The following is a 14,496-nucleotide window of genomic DNA, read 5'->3' on the forward strand; positions in this document are numbered from 1 at the left end:
AGTCAGCGGTCAGGAATGTAAAGGGCTCTGCACTCACCGGGATGTAGAACGTGTTCATCTTGGGATCCTCGTTGGCAGTGAAGAGCATACCTGACAATGAGACACAGGATGCAGGCGGAACAATGAGGACGGAAGCAGATATAAATAGAGCTCATCTGTGGTGGATGTGTGAAGGTCCGATTATACTTAAACATCAAACGGATGTGTGTGTGTGTGGATGTGCATATCCGAGGGTAGAAGACATTTCTGCCCATAAAATGAGAAGGGAATAAGAAAACTGTAAAACTCAGTTTGATACATGAAACAGAAAAAACACCAATCTGTGATGTGATCCCTTTAAAGGAACCCTTCACCCACAAAACGGTCATCTCAATATCGACTACTCAGGCCGCGTTACCTCAGATTCTTTAACAAAACTTAGATTTTCTCTCGTTCCTCCACCGTGATCGAAGAATCAAAACGTCTTGATGACTTTTAGTGGGTGGGGCCTCGTTACATCAGCAAACCTATATGAAAGCATCAGTCTCACATAGACGTGTAACGATTCATTCGATTAATCCATGAATGGATTGTCAGTCCTATAGATTCTACTAAATCGATCTGCTACAATAAATAAATAGAATGAATCGTTTTGGCTTCACCAATAATCCATATAAATGTGTTTAATCGTATGAATCGTGATTCTTACTTATGATTAATGTTTTAATACGTTTAAGACACTCTCCCCTGCCAGCATGTAGTCTATTGAAAAATGTTCAAAATAACTGAGCATTGTTTAATTACATTTATATAGAATAGATATAGATATAGAATTTTGGTTACAAGTTACTGAATCGAATCGTTACAACAACAAAAAATCGTCCTTGAATTTAATCGCCAACCACTGTATCGTTAATCGAAGTGAAGCCAAGGATTCACACCCCGAGTCTCACAGCAGCACGCGGTATAATCCAAGTTAATTAACCCGGTTGTGTGGTCACTACGTCCCAAACATCTATCTTCACTTGGTGTGATGATGGTATGAAAATGCCATGTTCTGTAACAAGCTTCAAACTGTTGAGATGGCACATCAATATACTGGAATCACTTTACATTTTGTTTTGAAAAGAAAAAAAGGCTTTTATTTTTTATTTTGAGTGAAAAACTGACAAAATCTTAAATAAGTAATCATAAATCAAATTGTCTCCCTGCATAAATGAAGGATAAATAAATAAAACCACTATATTATAGTTTTGTTGTAGGTTTGTTAAGGGATGAGGTGATAGTTTTGCTAACACGGCTGAGTAACTGATATACCAACGAAAACGAAACCTTTTCATTTCATTGATGACTTCGATATAAACGTTATATATACATATATAAATGTTCCCTGTGAGCTGATTGGCAGCAGTGACATCAGACTGCAGAGTCAAAGAGTGTGAACTCGACTGTAGCATGGCGCCACCCGGAGGTGAAAGGCGGCCGTGACGCGCCACCCTGACCTCTCCTCACATCTAGTTTTTAAACTTTTCCATGAATCTCCTCTGTGCTTCTGCTGCTGTGACGTTTGTGTTTGTGATCTCGTGGGGGAAGTTCTCACCTGACTTGGGGTAGATACAGACATCGTTGATGTTGGTCTCAGGCTGTATGGAGGAGAAGGCTTTACCCTGAATGAACAGAGACGAACGGCATCAGACATTCATCAAAATCTCAAAGGACCTCATTTTCCTATGAAATGGTTAATAGTATTGTGACATTAATAGGCTAAAATATGTTTTGTATATAAACAGCACTTATCTGCCTCACCCTCATTGGTTGTAAATATAACGTAAAAATAATAAATAGAGCTGTATCAAATAGTTGGAAGCTTCAGAGCTTCATTCATCAGGCGATCTAGTCTGCAAGCTCAGAATCCCCTCATTCTGACTGAGAACTTAAAATAAATTCATCCTTACGTCTCGACATGAAACCTATAACCACAATAACACTTACTCATGCTGGTATTACTACTAAAGCAAAGCTCCAGGCCGACCCTGAACGAGGAATAATTATATGCCTCGTTCTAACGCCCACCTCTAGTAAGGAGACATGGAACTGCTGATAAACAAATAGGAAAACAGCAGGAGTCCGGTTAGGTCCTGGTACTGAATCTTACGGTGTCTTTGTTCCAGATCTTTATGATCTTGGAGTCGGCAGACACAACCAGGTCCAGTTGACTCTGGAAGTTGAGTGAGTTGATGGGCAGGTTGTAGAAGTGGTCTTTCACCAGCAGCGGCTGGTTGGAGCGCAGGTCATAGAGCAGCACCTTCAAGACAGAGCAGAGGGTGGAGAACAATTTAAGACTATTTCATTCCGAAGGAAGTTGGTTTCCAGATGTGTTTCTCCACTGCAACTAGCACCCAAACTAACAGTGAGTGCAGGGTGCTGCACTTAGGGACTACTTTTGTTGACGGTAAATGTTATTACTAGTAGTATTACTCATAGTAGTACTCGGATTATGCACCTCTAAAAAGGAAGAACTATTTCACGTCACAATTTTTTTCTCTTAAAAGCGCTAATTCACTTTGTGTCCTTAAAACAAAGCAACATATTTCTGTAAATTATCTATATATTACCAACGCCTTTATCAGTATGAAGAGTTAGGATGGAAAATGAATCTGAATGTGTGGCGTTGTTCTCCGAGTGGCAACAAAAAAAGGACACATCGAAGGTCACTGGCTGCTCCAGACTGAAAACTGAATGACATCAGCCGCTTCTTTGTGAGTCGACTCAGGAAGAAGAGACAGAAGAGTGAGTTTACAAGGACAACCAACAGAGAGGAAGTGGAGGACGACGGGCTGCTCACCTGTCCCGTGCTCGTCCCGACCGCCATGGTGAGGGAGCCGTCAAACTTCAGCGCACTAATGGAGGGCAAACTTTGAACCCTGTCAACAAAAACACAATGAGAATAACAAAAACAATATTGAACACCGTTTGAGACGGGATCAAACTGAGTCAGACGAATCAGGTGATGGACCATAATCAAGTCTTTTAATGCAAAGATGCCGACACAGAGTTTGGTACGTACTCTGTTCCTTCAGCGAGGCTGCTCAGGGCGCAGTCCAGCACGCCCACCCTGCTCCGCACCCGGGGGTCCCAGCATTCCACCCGGCCCTGGAAATCAACATGTCAACCGGTCGGACAGACGCAGGGCAACGAGATCTGAGGAAGCTTCAAACGCGTGACTTGAAAATCTATCTTTAAAAGTGGGACCTTTTAACATCAATAAAAAGCTGCGACGGAGAGCGTCTCATGCTGGCGGAGGTTTGGAAAATCATGTAGCACTTATTTGTTTTTATCAGGCCAGCTGGTGTGTGAAGCCTGAACCAAACAATGTCAAAGACTTGCGAGACGACAAACAGCAACCAAAATAATAACAATGTTAATTTCTGAAATATTTTGCACAAACAGCAGATGATAGTGAAACTCCTGCGGCAGCAATCTGAAGGAACTCTGCGACATAATCACAAACAGCAGACGCTCGATATAAGATTTGATCATGAGGGAAACCGAACAGAGAAATGAAATGTTGGCAGGTTTTCCTCTAATAAACTGTAAAATGGCAGCCACAGGTAATGAGAAAAGAAGCTAGATGGGGTTTTTCTGGGGCTGATGATGGAAGGAGTTAACTCTCTGCTCATGTGCCGTCAGGCAGGATGTAAGTAGCATGAATGAGCTGATAAATTATATGATAACGTCACGTGTGCATAGACTCCTGATCCAGCATTTTAATTAATTCAACTCTAAGTGTATGTCTGAGTATATACTAAAATTAACTTGTGATGAGCGCACACACACACACACACACACACACACACTTACCGCAGAGTTTCCTGTGGCGAACAAATGGTGGACGGGGTTGATGTCACACACATTGTTTTCCCTGAGAAGTCAAGCAGAGCACCATGAACATCAGCTGAGCTCATCAATACAGAAACATATACAATGTCAGTCATATGTTCACCTGGCTGAGTGTGCAGCTATCAGCAGGTACAGTGACTTTGTTGTACTTACACGGCGTCCGTCTGAAGCGAGTTGAGGAAGCGTCCTTGTTCCAGATTCAGTCTGAACACCTCGGAGCTGGAAATGAAAACACGTCACGGTGACGCCCCACACAGCTTCAATCTGCCTCCACATCCATCGGTTCAGTCCGACTCACCTTGTGCCCACGAAAAAGAGGTCACAGGAGGGGTAGTGGTACGAGAAGTCCCGTCCAAACTTTGGGATACGCGTCTTGTAGTAATGTCCGTGCTGCGAGTGGAACTCCACGAAGCGGTCACAGTGCAGAAACACCAACTGGACCGACACAACAGACGTGAATTCAACCACTGTAAATGCAATCCTGCTTTAAAAGGGACAGTGTGTAACGTTTAAAGTAATGTATTAGCTAAAATCAATACTTCATTCATAAATAGGTCCTCATAAGTGTAAAATTACCTCTGCAATAATCTGATTTATCCTGGTAAGCAAATCATTTCTTATTTATATTTTCATTGGACGGGTAGCTTCCATGTCTAAACTATACTACTATAACCCCTGAGGTGGGACATAAACTCCTAAACTTGACTTCGTTCAGAGCCAGCGTGACTGAAAGGAATCACATCAGCGAGAGGCGCTTCTGGACGTGGAGGACTGGCTCTCCCCCGGGGCGGACGGCCACTTTTACAGACTTTTCCTCCGCCCGTGGTGCATTAATCCCGGACACCGGAGCAGAGGAAGTTCTCCAAAATGTTCCTTTGGTAAACCTTAATAGTAGAACTATGAATACCCGTGTTTGGATACGCCTATTAGTGCGTCCTGTACGCATGCTTTCTTATGTTTCAGTCACCTCCGAGGATATTGGGGGTCACCAGTCTCTGGCACTATTATTTTGGGGGTGGCGGGCTGAAAAGTTTACCCCCGAGTGAGAATAGTCACATAATTAAATATTTTCCCCTTCTACCGCCACATCGACTACCTTGCCTAACGGTAAAGTCTGACCCCGGTGGGTTTTTTCTTCTGACTGTGAGAAGCTGTGACTTTAGTCATGACAGGTGTAGTGATGAGGACCCAAGGAAGCAGAAACACCAAACACTGCACTTTCACACCAAAACAACACATCCGTAAGGTGTCTTACCTTCGAGTAGTCATCAGACAGGATGTCAAAGGCCACAACTTTGGAACAGAGAAAAAAAAATCATCAATTGAGAGCTCCGTGACGTGCATGCCATACAGGAAGTAGCTGCCAACTTACTGTCTGAATCCAGACAGCGCTCAAACTTCAGGGACAGCTGGTAGGTGTCGTAGCAGCGGATCCTGGGCTTGTACGTCCCTGAAATGAACAGAAAACGTATTCTGGGAGGCCCGCTCCGACTGACAACTTTTAAAAGGAAGAAACGCTGTGAAACGTTTGTGTTTTACCTGCTGCCAGGATGAACTGACCGTCCCTGGACACTTTGATGGAGGTGCACACCGTGGGCATCTCAAAATCCTGGATGAGCTCGATCCTTCGCTGGATGTCTGGTGAAAAAAACAAAAACGGGATGATAACGAGAACAGTGACGTACATTTCAAAGTGATGTTGTTGGTGTAATGTCTTGAAATTGCAGTTGTCGACTCACCAACATCTTTCTTTTGTAACTGTCTCTTCTTCCGATCTGACAGCCACTGCATTAATGAAGGGGTTTGACATGAAAGAAATTAATGAACAATAAAGAAATGCTTAATTAGAATAGAATTTTATTTTAATAGGGATGATACAGTTTACCATAGGTCCAATACAAAGAATGCAACTGATGTGCTGTACAGAGTTTATAGTTTAATTTTCATTTTATAGACTTCATTTTAACCCAAAGTGTCCTTGGGTTTCGTGAAAGATGCTATATAAACTTAAGCTATTATTATTTATTATTATTATTATTATTATTAGTTGGGCTTGTACATGAACAACATAATCAGCACAAAGTTATAAAAATGATCAACATGCTAAAAGTACATTACACATTAATAAACTACATGTGCAAAATCAGCATAATGGGATCTAAAACCTACATTACACAGCAGACTAACATACATACCACAAAATCAGTACTGTATATTATTAAATAAAACACAATTACAGCAATCCCATAGAGACAGCAGCTAGCTGAGCGCTAGCAGCAGCTAGCCTCGGGGTAACGCGTCTCTATGAGAGTAGCTAGCTGAGCGCTAGCAGAGGTTAGCCTCGGGGTAACGCGTCTCTATGACAGCAGCTAGCTGGGCGCTAGCAGCGGTTAGCCGGTCTCTTACCTCTGGGAGAGATTTCCCGTGGCTGAGGTTGTAAATCTTCACGTCGTTCACACTTGATATCTGCATTGTGGAGAGTGAACGAGACTGTGGTGACACATAACACACAGTCGATACACACCGGGCAACTCACTGCACGGAACCCACGTTGCGGCTCCGCAGCAAAACAGGAAGCGAGATGAGTTTCGCGAAATAGGTCCGAGTAGCAACCACACTGACTGAAAACACAGTTCCCCCTGCGTTTCTATGTACCGGTAGGTAGGTAGGTAGGTCGGTAGGTATCAAATAATAATAATAATAATAATAATAATAATAATAATAATAATAATAATAATAATAATAATAATAATAATAATAATATATATATATATATATATAAATAATCTATCTATCTATCTATCTATCTATCTATCTATCTATCTATCTATCTATCTATCTATCTATCTATCTATCTATCTATCTATCTATCTATCAAACAAACAAGTACAACATGGTAACTTCTGCCAACAACTTCAGGCCATGGCTTCATTCTTATACAAACAAGATAATAACTTTTGCAAACAAAGAAAGGTAAACTCTTTCACTTCGTTAATATAACTTCTATGCTATTAGTCAGAGAGGTCTCTGTCGCCGGTTTGAATTTGAATTTCATGTATAAATAATTTTTAAAAAGTAAAATAAAACAGCACGCATGTATTTTTACTTTGAGGAACACGCAGAGTGACAGCAAAGTGAAAGCTACTTGAAAGTCATTGAGTTTCGGTGAGGTCTTCTCAAATCACCCGGGGTGATGCTGGAGGCAGTGGGCCGGCTCTCCGTCAGCTCAGGTGGAGCTACTGCTCACAGTTTGCATCCTCACAGTGGGACTGACACCGCACAGTCATGAAGATGACCTGACGGTAAGAATCATTGCTTCTTCATTGTTTCTTTTCATTTTCTAGTTTCTTTGTACTTCAAGTCATAACAAAGGCAAAAAGGTGATGTGATCCCAGGACACTCAATGACTTAACGGGAACAGAAAGAATAATAAAGGCAAAATCAATGTGTAATAAATATAAAGTCATACGTCTAATGATGGAACACATGTGTGTTTCCTCTGGATCGCAGTCTTTTTGGTGCCAAAGCCTGTTCTTGGAGGATTTTGACTAGAAGGTCTCTGTGTGAAGAACCATGGCAGACTTATGGTTGGTTTCGGTTCCTCTGGACAAGACCAGTTTAACCAGTGTAGAGAAGCTCAAACACACCATTGCCAAAACCAAGCTGGCCTCATGCTGCAAGTTCTCAATTCCAGATCTCAAGGTGAGCTTTGTGTTTGTCTGTCCTGATGAAGAGCCAGAGAAGGTAGATGTGTACTCAAGGACTAGAAATGGAGGGCTCTGGCTTCCTCAGCAGCATTGTGTAAAAAAGAAGAGTTGCATGTGTGTGTTAGTGAGTGTTGACCAGGACAGTATGAGTGGAGGAGGATGGTGTTTGGTGTCCTTCTCTAGTGAAGGCATGAAGGCTCAGGTTGCTCTCTACAGTTCCAAGCAAAATTTCCATCTGACCCATTTCACTCAACGTGATCAACGTTCACCTTGACGGCAGGAAACTTGAAGGGGACACATTGTGCTCTTTTTCATGTTCATGCTTCTTTAGTAACGGTGTACAGCATATTGAGGGCTCTCCTTTCCGTGATTACAGTGCATCTCCCCTGAATATTCACACCCCTCCCGGTGGACCACCATGGGAGCTTATTTTGGAAAAGCACAATACGGCAGTCAACAGCAAGAGACAAATCATTATTTTCATCTCATTTGTATTGTACCATGAATTACACAAATTATGGTTGTCAATTTAAATATTTAAGTCGCATTTTGTAGTATAATTGTTAGAACAGTGTGAATTTGTAATATAGACTAAGTTATGTGGCTAGCTAGCAAGCTAAGTGGTGCCATGTCTGGAACCGCAAAAAATAATAAGACAAAATGATACCTGACTCCATGTCCAATATCTGCTCACACTGGTTTCTGTGTTCAGCTCGCACTGCATCTTCCCGCCTTTAGAGTCATTCAACCAATGAGGTTTTAGAAAATAAGTATTAGCTTCATTATATGAACCTTGAGGGGATATTTGACTAATATGCTGTACATTTGATCTTAACTGACCCGCCAGCAAATGAGCCGAATATCATTAAAAATATTTTTGCTTGACTCATAACCGGCTTATTAAACCGGATCAGTCACTGACGTACATCCCACAACACAAGAAAAGTAAGTTCACACAAAACTAAATGATACTAAGCCAATCTGCCACTATTTCACTTGCAAAAAAAAAAGTTAAAATCGACAAACATCATATGTGTAATTCAAACCTGACTTAGCCTCTCTATTCACCCGCTGTATATGGTACTGTCTCTTTAAGACCCCCGAGAGAGTCCAGCCTGCTCTGATTGGCTGGAGAACGCCTGCATGCATACGAAGGGGAACTCTGAATGGCTTGTTGAATCACGCTGCTTGGATTGTCTTATTTCACACATTGAGTGTTGACAGACTCTCCAGATACCCGAATGTGTGCACAAGCACTGCAAATGTTACTTTTTTCATGATATGTCTCCTTTAAAGCAGTTTGTTATCCCTATGAAGAGTTCAATCATGGCGTTTTTGGTTTGTGGACATATATGTAAACTCCATGTCACCTCAGCCACAGTGACACTGACTGTCTCTGCTGTGAACAGGTGGGAATACTGGACAGTCTGTTCAGCGTGTCAGATGATCTCTCCAGGATCGACACACTCACTGAAAGGTAAAAAGGTCCAGGAGAGACGAGTCACACTGGATGGTTTGATACGCGTTTGTCTTTGTCATTGGACAGTTCACCCCAAAATACATATGTTCCTCTTCCTGTAGTGCTATTCATCAATAATGTTTCGAAGTGAGTTGTCTGTTTGACAGATATGAGTCTTTCCAAAAATCACGACCCGGTTCCTCGAGATAATCAGACATTGTTGTGAGCAGTTTCATGAGGAACTATTTTCTTTCAGCCATAGATGCTTGAGGTGGGCTGTCCCTTTAAAGAGCAGCTTCGTCCATAACTACGACTTGTAACTCTGAGCTCGTCCACATCATGATTTATTGATGTTCAGACAGTCGGTTAGTTTTCCCTCCTGATTTTAAATTCACTGTTACGTAAGTTACGTAGGAAAGTTAAGGCCTATTTGCATGAATGTGGCCTCTGGAGATCAAACCAGACCACATTTCATCTCATAATTTAGTTTTTTTATTGTTGTTGTTGTGTTTTAATTGTTTTCGCTAAATAAAACCCCTGATTGGACATTAATAGATCATTATGGGCCTCAGTGGCAGAATTCGGAGAAAGTAGATTTCCAGAAAGGAAGCCAATACATGATTCAGATATTATCCAAAAAATAAATATAAAATACACAAATAATCAAAGTTGAGGCACCTCTGTAACACTGTTTCTGTTCCTCCTGTTGCCTGGTCAGTGTGATTAAAAAAACCCATCACTGTATGAGGGAGGTGATGGAGCAGTCCGATGACAAAGTGCTGGAAAACGCCTTAGCCAATGGAGGTGAGTCACGCTGGAACACGCCGCGGTGTTAATTACATCGTATAGAAGCTCATTAAGGAAGTGCACAGGTTTCCTGTACGCTGCGAGTGAGACTAACAGCTACTTAAACCGAGCTCCATTATGCATGTACACACACACACACACACACACACACACATTCAGATACAACACACCCATCCCTTCACCTTTTATCAGCTGCCCAAAACAAAGCCGACTAACCGGTGTTTGATCACTTTCCCCACCAGACCTGAATGAGACCGCCGCCCGGCCCCCCCTGAACGCTTACCTCACGTCTCTGAGGGGTATTTGTGTTATGTGCTCTCTGAGCTGGAGTGCAGTGTAACTCTTTATATAACTTTTTACAGTGTTTTCACCCTCGTGTTTTCAGAGTGACACTCCTATTTCACTGTGTGTGTGTGTGTGTGTTTCTACTATAATAAGTTTATGAATTCTTGTGTGTTTCTTAGTGGACCTGATAAGCTACACGACCAGGTTTCAGTGGGACAAAGCCAAGTATCCCATAGCTCAGCCTCTCTCCATCCTGGCAGACATCATCAAAAAGGTCATTAAAAGTCAAGAGTCATTCAAAGGGAGGATGAAAATATAGTTACTACAGTTTTTACACACCGGGACGTGACAAATAAATGACACTCGGCTTTGAATATTTTGCATTAAAACTATTCAAAACGGCAGCGAAGCAAGTTGACGACAGTTCCAACACTTTCTCAATAAAAGGTTTGAATAGCTTTGTGCAAAGAGCCAACTACTATTGACCCTATTGACCCAGACCCTATTTTATTTCCTTTAAGCAAATTTTATTTCCTTCAAGCAGAATGCTCTGAGTGAATTCATCTGGTAAATAATCACCCATTGTATATGGCTAAGGCTTTTATTGTGAAAGGTTAGAATGGAAGTAAAGAAGTAAACATTGTAAACATGAGTTTATGTCTCAAGTCTTCTTCAATCCAGCATGATGTTCATTTAGTCAATGATGGTCCATTTTTTGCATCATCATGCATATATAGACCTATTAAATTATATTCAATATAGTCTGAGTTTTGAGGAAATGCCATGTGTCCTGTGTGACAGGAAGTTTCCCAGATGGAGTCGGAGTTAAAATCTCGAGCTGCGGCGTACAACAGTGTGAAGACGAGATTGCAAAGCCTTGAGCTCAAACAAGAGTGAGTGGCGTCAGTCATTATACGTAATTATACGTCACTGTATCAAGTATGAAACGTTGAACTTGAATGTGAACTCTTTCCAGAGGCTCTTTGCAAACTCACAGTCTGACTGACATCGTGAGGACGGAGGACCTGGTGGTGTCCGAGTACCTCACAACTCTGCTGGTAGTGGTGACCAGGTTGGTGACATTTACAGTGATTCTGCCTTGAATTTAAACCTCCAGAAAAGGGAAGCCTATGCAGAATAAGTATCTTAAACCTGCATTCTCTCTACTGGCCACCAGGGGGCGACTAATCTCTGGTTGTATAGAAGTCTATGAGAAAATGGTCCTACTTCTCTCTGCTGGCCACCAGGGGGCGACTCCTCTCTGGTTGTATAGAAGTCTATGAGAAAATGGTCCTACTTCTCTCTTGATGTATTATCTCAGTAAACATTGTAAACATGAGTTTATGGTCTCAATCTCTAGTTTCAAGTCTTCTTCAATCCAGCATGATGTTCATTTAGTACATTATGGTCCATTTAGAGTCCATCAGACCAGGAAGCAGGGGATGCTTTAGGGGGCGAGGCTTACCTGCTGATTGACAGGTCCATTTAGAGTCCAACAGACCAGAAAGCAGGGGATGCTTTAGGGGGCGGGGCTTACCTACTGATTGACAGGTCCCTTTAGAGTCCAACAGACCAGAAAGCAGGGGATGCTTTAGGGGGTACAAGAAGTAAAATAGAGGTTTCAGGTGTACTGAATGATATCTATGTGTGTGTCATGTGTTGGTCTTCATGTGTAAATGTGTTTTTGGTCACAGAGGGAGATTCCTGCAGTGGACCGAGACGTATGAATCTCTGTCGGACTTCGTGGTTCCACGGTCCAGCAGGTGAGCTCTCTTTATGCATTCTTGGCTGACATGTGATCCGAGTAGCAGCACACCCACAAAGTTCCCAGGACCTGTTCATGTCCGAGTCCATGGAGCTTGGATCGGTTGCAGGACGTGTTTGTAAAAATGTTTTATTAAGTTTGATCTTTTTAATATTCAACATGGCACAGCCTGAGTACCTTACCAGAGTAATGCAGTGCGTTGTAGACTGGCATCTAAAGCGGACTGAGAACTAAAAAGTGCCGTCATGCCCAAATTTGTCACGGATGAATTGTAAAAGGCTTATTTGTCTTTAAACATGCTTGAAAGTAAGAGAGCGTTCCTTCGAGGCATTTCTCGGAGTAAAAGATGAAGGCCTTGCTGTCGGCCCGCCGTTAGTGTCATTGATGAGCGATCCCTCATATTGCTCAGACATATATCAGCAGCCTGTTGCATTTTTATTAAGTAATTTTTTATTGAGTGAGAGTGAAAGAAGGGAGAGAGAAAGAGATGGGGACGACCTGAAGAAAGGGTGACTCTACCACCGTTTTCCTTTTTTTATTGCTTAATTTAACTTGTTTTTCACTTTTTCTTTTTTTTATGTATCTTGTACATTTCTCCACTGTGGGACGAAGAAAGGATTATCTTATCTCATATGAGATTTTGAGAGGAGATGCTGTTATTTTTGGAGAGAGCGCCTGATTTCTGACGTGTTGTAAACACAAGCCTTTAATGACGAAGTAAACAACGCTTCTATTGACTTTAGGCGACACTCCCTTTTCTCCGTTGCCAGTTTTGTATTTTAACCTGCGTTTGCTTAGTTTCGACAACAACTGACTGTTACAATATTACCAACCAAATTAACTCATCTGTTGCTGTTTGGATGAAGACATTAACACACACTCGAGGCTTTAAAACCATTGTCCAAAAACCAACGGGTGACATCACCATCTCGACCACCAGTTCTTGTATATGATGTATATATTGTTTTAAACACATACTAAAACACAAATACAACACTAAATGACTATTACAGCAGTCATATGACCAGCAGTGTGGATGTACGGGCCTATAAAGTTGCTCTATGTGAAATCAAAAATCAAACTTAAGGTAAATTATATTTGTCTTGACTTTAAATCCGTAGAAAAGTTTTATATATAAATATACTTGAAGCCTTTATGTAGTTTTCATCCTCTCCCAAGACTCCACGGTTTTGCCCTCGTTGGCTCATTATTTTCTGTTTTTGTGTGAAACGTCAGGAAGCTGTACGAGGACGGCGAGGGAGCCATTTTCTCGGTTACACTTTTCAAAAGAGCCGTGTGTGAATTCAAAGCCAAAGTCCAGGAGAAGAAGTAAGCAGGCTGCAGAGCTGGAACACATCCCACCAGTCAGAGCTGTGTTGTTGGGGTCACTTACCAAAGCGTAGCCTCTGATCCACTCAGGTTCACCGTCAGGGAGTTCAGCCTGGATGGCGAGGCGAGGAAGCAGCAGGAGGTGAAGCAGCACGCCGATCACCAGAAGGAGCAATACGTGAGTTCCACATCACACTCGGGAGTTTTTGGGGGATTTACTTGTAGTATATTATAAAAGTACACGTCTCCTCCATAGGGAATCTTTGTGCATTGGCTGAAGGTGAACTTCAGCGGGGTGTTTGTCGCCTGGATTCACTTGAAAGCAATGAGGGTGTTTGTGGAATCAGTCCTCCGGTGAGTGCTCACCATTTCCTCTCATGTCATGTGACTGTTTGGTGAGACTCACGGCGGCGTCTGTCTACCAGGTACGGCATCCCGCTGAACTACCATGCTCTCGTGCTGCGCACGGACAAGAAGCGCTCAAAGAAACTGAGGGAAGAGCTGGACTTGCTGTTCCTGCATCTGGACCCCACTGCCAAGACGCAGGTAAGAGGCCCGAACCCCCAACACGCCGCCTTCTCACAGCAGCATCGTGTGGAGGCAGGTTAAACACAGGTGTAATCAATACCATCAATGAGGGCCCTGTTCCATTTAGGGGTCCTGGTATTGTGGAGATATGAAACTGTTGGCTTGTATGTCAGTCGAAACACAGTCGAAACACAGTCGAAACACGGTTGGCGCTCCAAACACAAGTATATTTGATGAGTCAACACTAGTTGAATAGTTGAATAGGTTGCAGCCAACTTTCCACTGGTGTTTGGGATGAACAGGTGTCCGTGTTAACTGGCGACCCCCAGCCGAATGCATCCGTGGCAGCTGTTGAAAACATCAACAGAATATGTCGTTTATTTCTTCAATCGGTCTGTCCCAACCATTTACATAAGTTACTAGGAGCAACCATGGACACCAGTGAACACAGTCACTCGTCAAGCTGAAACACCCGTAGCTCTGAAACTAATCTCGACTGATCCGATGCATAATTAAAAGTAAATGTAGCCTAGGTAAAGAACTGGATTAGCATGATGCACAAACAGTCCTGAAGTGAAACGATGAACTGGTTTGAAGCGGTTTTAACTGGTTCAAGGTGTGTTCTCTGTCTCCTCCAGTCTCCCGCTGCCAAGCAGGTGAACTATGACCTCCCAGAATTCTGCAAGTTCGAGTACTGCTCCTACATCTGCTACCACATCAACACCAACCTGCTGTAG

The 14,496-nt window shown here is 42.4% G+C and overlaps 2 protein-coding genes across 2 annotated transcripts in view; one reads left to right on the plus strand and one right to left on the minus strand.

Moving 5' to 3' along the window:
- nol10 (nucleolar protein 10) overlaps positions 1 to 6,445 on the minus strand; it is a 15,421-nt gene extending 8,976 nt beyond the window's left edge. The window contains exons 1-13 of the mRNA XM_084013362.1: positions 6,286 to 6,445; positions 5,619 to 5,664; positions 5,419 to 5,517; positions 5,252 to 5,329; positions 5,135 to 5,172; positions 4,178 to 4,314; positions 4,033 to 4,098; positions 3,841 to 3,901; positions 3,047 to 3,132; positions 2,825 to 2,903; positions 2,135 to 2,284; positions 1,580 to 1,646; positions 38 to 90 (exon numbers count right to left, since the gene is read on the minus strand). Of these exons, the coding sequence (XP_083869488.1) occupies positions 38 to 90; positions 1,580 to 1,646; positions 2,135 to 2,284; positions 2,825 to 2,903; positions 3,047 to 3,132; positions 3,841 to 3,901; positions 4,033 to 4,098; positions 4,178 to 4,314; positions 5,135 to 5,172; positions 5,252 to 5,329; positions 5,419 to 5,517; positions 5,619 to 5,664; positions 6,286 to 6,351 (1,026 nt within the window). The 5' untranslated portion in view covers positions 6,352 to 6,445. The remainder of the gene's footprint in view (positions 1 to 37; positions 91 to 1,579; positions 1,647 to 2,134; positions 2,285 to 2,824; positions 2,904 to 3,046; positions 3,133 to 3,840; positions 3,902 to 4,032; positions 4,099 to 4,177; positions 4,315 to 5,134; positions 5,173 to 5,251; positions 5,330 to 5,418; positions 5,518 to 5,618; positions 5,665 to 6,285) is intronic.
- Positions 6,446 to 7,388: 943 nt separating this feature from the next.
- On the plus strand, positions 7,389 to 14,496 carry LOC311015821 (V-type proton ATPase subunit C 1-B-like; the record flags this gene model as incomplete). Its single annotated transcript, XM_084013263.1, has 12 exons — positions 7,389 to 7,581; positions 8,996 to 9,063; positions 9,764 to 9,849; positions 10,317 to 10,411; positions 10,939 to 11,030; positions 11,114 to 11,209; positions 11,832 to 11,900; positions 13,139 to 13,231; positions 13,322 to 13,409; positions 13,488 to 13,585; positions 13,657 to 13,777; positions 14,398 to 14,496. The coding sequence occupies exons 1-12, from the start codon at positions 7,453 to 7,455 to the stop codon at positions 14,494 to 14,496; spliced, it is 1,134 nt and encodes a 377-aa protein (XP_083869389.1). The 5' UTR covers positions 7,389 to 7,452.

The sequence above is a fragment of the Eutrigla gurnardus genome (genome assembly GCF_963514095.1).
Source record: "Eutrigla gurnardus genome assembly, chromosome: 7".
Taxonomy (NCBI): Eukaryota; Metazoa; Chordata; class Actinopteri; order Perciformes; family Triglidae; genus Eutrigla; species Eutrigla gurnardus.